Raw genomic sequence first — 9,271 nt, forward strand, 5'->3', positions numbered from 1 at the left:
GATCCGTACAAAAAGAGGGAGGTTGCAAATTGTCATCCACATGTTGCCTAGCAATGCTTCCATAAATACGGACGGTATATGGATGCACATCAGTAGCGTCCGTATTTACGGAAGCTCCCATAGACTTCTATGGGATAGTCCTTGCCGTAATTACTCACCAGAATAGGACGGGTTCTATCCTTTTTTCAGCACGGACGCCATCAGTAAAAATACTGAAAGGTGTTCATGGCCAATAGAAATTAATGGGTCTGTAATTACTGATGAAAAATACTGTAGTGTGCATGGGGCCAGTCCTCATCCAGCACACAAGAAAATGGCGACCGCAAAAAAATATACTGCGTAGTTCATACAAGGCATATTTCTTATTAAATTCATTAAGGAGCTGATTGCAGGTTATTTCGATGCTTTAATACGAGCGTTAACGTACTGAAATATGGTGTGTGAACATGGGCTAATTGGGCCCTTTAAGATCAGGAGCAATAGGGTAATAGTAATAGACAACTACTGGGGAATTTGGACTCGGTCATGAACAGCACAAGTATCCTACTGAAGGGAAGTCTGTATTCTGCTAGTGGAAGGAGCAGGGGAACTTTTGTGATGTCAGACTGTACCCTTTAGCAGCTCCTTCTGTCCATTCACAGAATTTAGGCTGTGTTCTGCTGACCGTATCATGAGACGACCTGTAGGAAATTTGTTGGCCTTTTCTAGAAAGAAAAAAACTGCTAAATTCCCAAATATGAGGATTACTGTCGCTCCAAAATGGGCATGAATCCTAGTGGATAGTCACGTAGAGGTCTTGTTAGTTCATTGTGTGTCTATCATTTATAAACACGATCATCTCTTCTTATGAAGTTAAAGGAGCTGTACAGGGTTAGCAAAACTTTATTTTTTGTTAAGAAACCGTGCTGTCTATGCGTTGCGTTCACTATTGCAGCTCCGTTTTTATTAAAGTAAACGAGACTGAGCTGCAATACCATATACAACCTGCGACAGGTGTGGCACTGTTTTGGGGAAAACGCAGCAATGTTTTTCTAATCATGAAGAACCCCTTAAATTTCATAAAATTGCTCTATGCAATGGATCTCTTCTCAGGTGCGTATCCATATGAGAACCTCCCAATCCTCTTAGTATGAAATGTTCCCATACAGCATCGGCACCATTCACGTTTTATATCCTGGTCTATGAGACTGACCATAAGATTCATAGAAAAGAAAGCAATCAAGATGCAGCGGTAAAAGTCAGTGATCCCTTTATTTTCTATGGGAAAAAGTCACGTCTTTGCTTTTTGACTGTCGGACCACCCAGAGTCTATTGGATTTTCAACCCAATTGTTGCATGAATATTGCATGAGGCGAGTAGAAGAACGTCAAAAACAGAGCCTTCATGTGGGGTAGATCTTTTCATTTCTGTAGCCGGTGAATGGTTGTATCTCGGTGTAGTAGAAGTTTGTTGTTTTTGTAGGACATTCTACCATTTCGTTCATTTTAGTTTTGGAAATGGGAGACGTTCGATTATCTACCAAAAAATAGTTTTTGTTCTTCTTTGTGACCTGAATTCTTTTCTTTTTGTCGTTTTGTTTCTTGCAGATCTATCCTCCAGAAGTCGGTGAAGTTAATAGTCTATTTAACAGTGATCCGTTCGTGGACTTGACATTTCATCAACCTCCCGTTTTAAAGCTGCCAGCACCCATTCACATACCGGCATTAACCCCAAAGGAGCCAATACTGCTGCCTTCGTCATCGGCAAATAACCTTCATACCTTACATCATATGAATTGCTTGTCTGCTGCTCCTCCAATCCCGGCCCGTAGTGGATCGCGGGACAGCCTGAGGATATCACCCAACCCATTTCCCAGTAGAGCAAACATCACCCACACAGCAAACCCATTTACAGAACGGTCAGCAGAGGCGGCAAACCCATTTACGACCCAGGCCACCATACCAACGGCTCCAACGTTTTTGCAGACAAGTCTATTCGATCAATCTCATTCTGTTAGCCAACCTGAGTTGCTGCAAAACAGGCCAATGTTTACAGTGGGTCCAGCGGAAAAAAGTCTCTCGTTGCCTCACAACTTTTCCACGCGGCCGGCCCCAAATCCCACTGGTTGGGTAACTTTTGAAGATACCAACATTACTACTCAAGCAAACAAGTCACCCCCCACCAATGGAGTAGAACTTGATGGTGTCACCTTACTTAACCCTTCCCAGCCGTCCGGATTCGACCTCAACTGGAACACGCTTCCAGCTGGATCTTCATTTACTACGTTTTTTAGAAAGCCACCAGCCCCTCCACGTGTCCCATCAAGAACAAAGAATGAACCACCCGCTGCCAAGCTGTTGGCAAACTCGTCACAAAGTTTTGAATTTGCAGACCGGTAACCAAGATAATACTATTGACTGGCGTGCAATAAGTTTACCCGATTGAGGAATTCACTCGTACATAACCACTATTTAATGCGTCTCCGTATTTTTTCTGTATATCTTTGCAACATTTCAAATGTGACTTTCTTTTTGGCGTTGTTTATTGTAAATGTGCATTCTCAGTGGAAAGCCACTTAAAGGGAACCTGTCACTTTGATGGGGTCCATTAAGATTTGGGCGTCTGTAGGAAGTTAAACTAGTGGGTGTAAGGACCCTACAAAATGGCAGTCAGTTGGCCAGATAAGGATTTTTCCTGTTCTTAAAGGGGTTGTTCATGATCAGAAAAAAGGGTCTGCTTTTTGTCTCCAAAAAAACAGTGCCATTCTTGTGCATAGGATGTGCCTGGTATTGCGGCTCAGCCCAATTTACTTGAGACCTAAGATACTGCCTAATCCACTGAGGGAGCATTTGTAGCCACTATCAGGGCATCTGTAAGGGCATTGACCTAGCCCGTTTCGCTTTATTTTATTGTTTTAGTAGGAAACTACTATTACATGCTTTATGTTTACTGCAGTAACAGGTGAACCACTTTAGGCAAATATTTCTGTGTCCAATAACTTGAACAGAAACCAAATATTTCCATGTAGGGCGTTTTACATTAGTATAGATAGGTATGGGCGCTGGAATCAATGGTGAGTGGTTTTTGAGCGATCACCACCGATCGATAGGCGGACTATTTGTGATATAATAATGGATGGCAAAGAAAAATCTATTGCTGTCCATGACCCGTCTGACTACTCCTTAACCAAGTCTCCCTGAAAACATAAAAGGCTAAGAAGTGGGTTTATTCATTGATGTTAGTTTAAAGTGACGCCTCTTTTGCAGATGCTTCAATAATCGCAGGGATTCGGTCCCAAACCCCCTCATTGTAATCACCGCCTTGGGATTTGGTTATGCAGTTTCATAGAAGAATTAGTACAGGGGCTCAAAAGACAGTTTAACCTAGGAGAGCTGATGTCATTTGGTAAGGTAGCGGTGACATCATAAATGGGTATTTGGGGTTTTACTTAGGACTGCAGGTATCTCAATACACAAACAATGTAGTATAATTGGGTATCGGTGGTTTTACTTAGGACTGCAGGTATCTCAATACACAATGTATCCGAGTTTAGAGGCATTCAATACATTTAAATATCACAAACTCCGCTCTACTACTCGTGTACGTGGTTAAATGGACCAGTAATCTTTCATGCTAACTGCAACAGCCATCGGTTATAAATGCCATTAGAGCATGACCGTATTGACTACCATTTTGCAAACGTGACTATCCTATTAAGGGAATATGAATTCCCTTTTTAATCCCCGACATGGTTTTAATCGTAAAATAGAACAATCCTCTGCTTGAGTCTCCCGGCTTCTTCCTCTTACCAAACCGCCATAAATAGAGTAAGGTAATGCGACTAAATTTACATTTAGGACCCAGTGACTGGCCCAGTACGTATGTCGGGCATTGTTTGCCATTGATAAAATGTGCAGTAGTTTATACTATAGCAGGCTGAGGACTAGATTTCAAGCTAGGAACCGTATCTACCTCTGGCAAACCAGACGGAGTTGTAGTCTAAACTAAAGTGATCTGTATTACTTGTAAAAAAGCTGTATTTATGACTGAAAAAATCCCAATTCCAATGTGGTATACCATATAGGAAAAGACGTTCCTCATAGGGCTAGTGCTCTAGATCGGCATGGGTCATGGTTTTCACTATGGGAAAAAAAAGGTTCCATACGACCAGCGCCAAAAATCTGACATGGTGACTTGCATACTTTTTTCCCATAGCCAGCACTTCCTGCAATTTTACTGGCCCTCACAGGCAACCCTTGCGGCGCAGAAGGGCTAACCTTTTAGTGGTAGACTTTTATGATTTTACAAGGAATATCGACCAAAGATCTGACGTGTCATTCAGGGTTGATAGGAGATAATATTGGCTGGAGGATGGTAGCTGCAAATGGCACTTGATAGTTGGGGTCCCTGTTACAGAAGTTACACCTCCTGAAGATTGGGGATATCTCCATGGATTTCCAAAACTTGAAAACGTTACAATACAACATGGCACCATTTAAAGCAATAGCGCTCCGTTGTGAGTGCGGTGAAGTCTCCGAGTGCTTGAATGGCTTGAGCATTGCTCGAAGGACCTGCAGCGCTCTATATCATTTTGAAACCAAGGGGGTCAAATATAGACCAATAACATATCGGGAGAGGTTTTTGATGGATTTCCCCTTCAAGCAGCCTGCAGTTATTTTCTCCAGGTAACTGATGCTTAATGACGTGTGTCACCTATGGTGGAGACTACTACCTAAAGATACAGGATATGTTTTTTAGTTGTAAAACAGAACATTTGGTGCTATGCTTACTCAATGTGTCGCCATGTGAAATCTAGTAAAGAAACCCGTCATGCTGCCTATAGCAACCCGTCAGATCATTGTTTGATTTTTCTAACCTACGCTGGAAAAAAAAATTAGCGCTAGGATCTGATTGGTTGCCATGGGCAACACGTCCACTTTTTGTCAGCGTCTTCAATTACCTATGGCGCATTCGATCTATGAGAACCTGTGCTTATAAAATACATTGGGTTGGATAGTCCTCAGACGGCCGGTTACCATTTTACAGGAGGACAATGAGCTTCACATATGGAAAGAAACCGACCTCTTTAGATCATCATAGGATCCTATGGGGACCCAAGTCCGCTTTAGTAGAACTGCGGGAGGTCCAGATATTGCGGCTGTAATATGAATGCTAAAATATGGCCGCAGGTGTAGGCGGCCATTAGTGTAGCAGTTGTATATGGTGATCAGACAGATTTCAGAAACCTGCGTTACTATTTGTTCGCCATATATATGGGGCACGTTATTTCTATATTTTGCACTCGGTATAACTGCTGCTATAGAAGTCTGTAAAAACCTTCCCTACTGGAAAACCATTACTAATATCATTGACCGGTTTTATTTTCCACAGCTTTATTTGTCTAGACATAGATTAACCCGGCACTAATCGCATAGTCCGTGAATTTTACCGTATCCCAGTGTTTTCCACCTGCGTTCTATGCACCAGGACGCTGCGGATATTCGTACGATGCACTTTAATTGTCTTCACATTTCAGACCACTTTCTATGACTGAGCTTCAGTTCTGTGCCTGACCCATATCATCTCCTTCCGCATTTCATTTCTTGCTGTAAATCCTCAGCAGGTCCATTTTTTGAGCTTCTAAAAAGTGTATACTAGCTGCGCCAAAGCAAGGCCGCCATTTATCCAGGAAGAAGCACTGTTTCCTGAATATTGGCTTGCCCACAAAATGGCTGCCTCTGGTGCAAGTGGAATAAATGTACACTTAGAATAACATTGCGTGTTATATGTAATATACATACAGCGCTGTATATATAGCCGGTAGTTTATAGGAGTACACTGTATGGTTGTCTGGTCCAAATTAGGTGTTTTTAGATAGTGTAGAAATCTAAATCCAATTTACAGGTATGAATGCTTAATATATTGCAAAATAATAATATTCAACAGTATTTATAGGCTTTTAAGAACTGTGAGGCGCGTATATACATTCCTGCACAGATGTCCTATAGAGGACAGTGCTAATGTGGTTGCAGAGCATTTCCACCTAATGTAAAGGGATTAACCCCAGTCAAGATGAGGCGTTTTCTTCTGTAAAATTATATTCCGCTATTTCCTAGTTATATCTGTTCATGGGAAAGCTGGATGACACTAATGTGGCCGCCATTAAAGGGGTTTTCTAGTTAGAAGAAATTGATGGCCTAACCTCAGGATGGGTCATCAATATCTGATCAGTGGGGGTCCAACTCTCGGCACCCTCGCCGATCAGCTTTCTAAAAGGGGCCCATGTGAGTGCTGCTTCCGCTTCATTCCTGTCACTGCTCGTACTGTGAATCGCTGACACACCGGTAGCGGCAGTTCACAGTATGACCGCCTTCTCCCATTCACTTGAATAGGAAAAGGCTGTAATACTATGAAGCGCCGCTATACATGTGTCGGCGATTCAGTTCGAGCAGATAAGGAATGAAGGGGGAAGTCGTGCTGAGAGTTGGACCCCCACCGATCAGATATTGATTGCCTGTACTGAGGAAAGCGATCAATTTTTTCTAACTAGAAAACCCCTTTAAGTAACCGCACCCACCTGGGGTTTTATGCTTTGGTTCTTCAGGATTTGGAAAAAGCTATAGACAAACCCTGTGAAAGCTGTGAGGGTAAATAATTTGGCAAAAATGGGTGATCGTTGTGGATTCTGGAACGGTAATGGTAGCCATATTGGTTGTCACTCAGCTTTTCCAAAAACAAGGAACGGCAGAATAGCATTTTTTTTAAAACGCAAGAAGATGGTGTTTTTTGTTTTTTTTTTTGTTTCTTTAAGGGCTAAGCGCTCTAAATATATTGACCTTTTCACACGGTCGCTTCTCCAAATATTTTGCTTATCATCTAATAAGACGTCACGACAGTGGGCCCTAAAGCATCAAAACTTGTTTTGTTGCCCATAGCAACCAATCAGTGCTCTGCTTTTATTTCTGAAACTGCTGTGGAAAGATGAAAGCTGTGCTGTGATTGGTTGCTATGGGTAACAAGGTCAGTTTTGATATGAGGCCCACCACTAACTTATATTCCAGATTTATCCTCACATTAGACTTTTGTAGTATATACACTAGCATGGAAGAGAACTTTACTATATTAAAGGAGTCGCTAGATTTTTAAGGCCGTATAATTGTATAAAAGAAAACTATATTCCAAATGATAGAGTAAGGGAGGGAGGGTAGTGTATTTTATATTGTGCTTCTATCTTGTATATTTTATAGAAAAGCAAGTTGCATCAATGCTTGTAGAGAGCAGGACTTTTATCTAGGACTCCTCTAAATCTATGACTATTGTACAAGTACATTATGTACTTATTTATTGACTATATCGTCGTGTCGTTGTGTAAATGGCCTTATATGTTTGTATCGCCCAATCTGTACATTTCCATTGATTTTTTTTTTGCCTCAAGAGTCATGATTTGTTGGCAGTGTTTTGGCGTTCAGGATTATGAAAACATGGCCGCTTTCTTCATAAAACAGTGCCCCACCTGTCCAGAGGTTTTAATTGGTATTGCAGCTCCGCCCCACTTCAATGGAGCTGAGCTGCAATACCCAACACAACCTGTGGACAGGTGTGGCACGGTTTCTGGAACAAAGCTGCCATGTTTTTATAATCCTGGAATATTCCAATACAAAGTGGGGTAGAAGCGAGAACACTTGTGAGTGTCCGTAACTTCTACTGGTTTCAGCGGAGAGAAGGAGGCTTATGAGCAGGCGCCTCTCCCTTAAAACAGTCCCTGGTACCCATTCATTCTCAATAAGGCCCCCTGCGCATGCAACAGAAATGCTGCAGATATTTTGCTGCGGAAAAACTCGCAACAATTCCGCCGTGTGTGGGTATCCTTGGAGTCCCATGTTCAAACCACCCCACTGATGTTACTTAAATCTGATGTAACACCTATTTTAAATTAGGGCATCTATTAGTCAGCAGGTTATATGGCACCGATCAACGGCCCACCGGGCGATGTGATCCCTCTCAGCCAATCAGCAGATTTAATTACCACATAACCCGCTACATTGTTTTAAAGGGGTTGTCCATGATTTTAAGAAACGGTGCCAGAATTGTCCATGGGCTGTGTCTTACTGCAGCTCAGCTCTATTTGCTTGAATGGGGATAAGCTGCAATACCGGATACAGCGATTGGACAAGAGAGGCGCTGTGATGGGAAAAAAATGTAAGACTTTTTTTTTTTTTTTTATATCAACCCCTTTAACACTGGATCTAATAGATGCTTTAATTGAAAGAGGTCTACCTACATGAGTTCCCCTTTAAACCCATTCTACACGTTCAATGCCGTACCTTCGGAGGATTACAGCGCTATTCTCTACCGTCAATAGTTCTTGTGCTGATTTATTAGGATGTTTTGATGGTCGTACTTATAAGAAAATTTATTTGGGTTGTACACAAAAAAAAAAAAAGTCTAAATGTCTGCCTGCGTTATACAGGTACAATTAACGTCTCTTCTTATTCTGCCATAGAATCCTATACTAAGGATTCCCTTTAACCAACTATATGTTACTGATCCATAATCCACTGCAAAGGAAAATGGGAGTTTTGTTTTCTGAAAACTGGTATATGTGATAATGTTCATGTAAGATTTACATTGCTTCTGTGGTATGTGTATAAGATTATATACTGGAGATCTGCAGTATTACAGTATCGATACAATGTAACCTGTGCACTGTCCTGTGACGTGTGGTGTGAAGTTGAAATAAAAAAAAAAAACAGAAATGATTTAATTATTCGAACTACGTCTGCCTAGAGGTGTATAAAGGGACCTAAACTATATTAATATCATAGGATCAAATGGGGGAGGGGAAGGGCATTTAAAACTTGCCTCGGTGCATGACCGAAAAAAATACATTTTGATACCCTTGGCACAATGGTCGCAATACCAGGCCGCATGTTGCTCGTGCTACGGTGAGCAGCTTGCATGGCTTAAACGTGCTGCCATGGCCAGCAGCGTCTCCAGACTTGTCTCCCATCCAGCACATCCGGGACGTCATTGGTCGGCAATTGCAAAAGGAGCTGCCAGCAGCCAATCTTGATGATTTGCGTGCCCAAGTGCATTCATCGTGGCATAACATCCCTCAGACCACCATTAATAGACTCATTGATAGCATGCCGAGGTGTGGAAGTGCGTGTATTTCTAAACATGGCGTTCATACTCGATATAATAATAATAATCTTTATTTATATAGCGCCAACATATTACGCAGCACTTTACAATTTAGAGGGAACATGAAACAAACAATATCAGACATTAC

The 9,271-nt window shown here is 41.8% G+C and overlaps 1 protein-coding gene across 8 annotated transcripts in view; it reads left to right on the plus strand.

Annotated features, from left to right (window-relative positions):
- SYNJ1 (synaptojanin 1) overlaps positions 1-8,735 on the plus strand; it is an 88,184-nt gene extending 79,449 nt beyond the window's left edge. For 6 of the 8 annotated variants that reach the window (XM_075854527.1, XM_075854526.1, XM_075854530.1 and 3 more), the window contains one exon: positions 1,587-8,735. In XM_075854527.1, the coding sequence (XP_075710642.1) occupies positions 1,587-2,378 (792 nt within the window). In that variant the 3' untranslated portion in view covers positions 2,379-8,735. The remainder of the gene's footprint in view (positions 1-1,586) is intronic. The other 2 variants (XM_075854533.1, XM_075854532.1) reach the window with 1 other exon arrangement.
- Positions 8,736-9,271: the final 536 nt, after the last annotated feature.

This window comes from Rhinoderma darwinii, chromosome 2 (assembly GCF_050947455.1).
Source record: "Rhinoderma darwinii isolate aRhiDar2 chromosome 2, aRhiDar2.hap1, whole genome shotgun sequence".
NCBI classification, from domain to species: domain Eukaryota; kingdom Metazoa; phylum Chordata; class Amphibia; order Anura; family Rhinodermatidae; genus Rhinoderma; species Rhinoderma darwinii.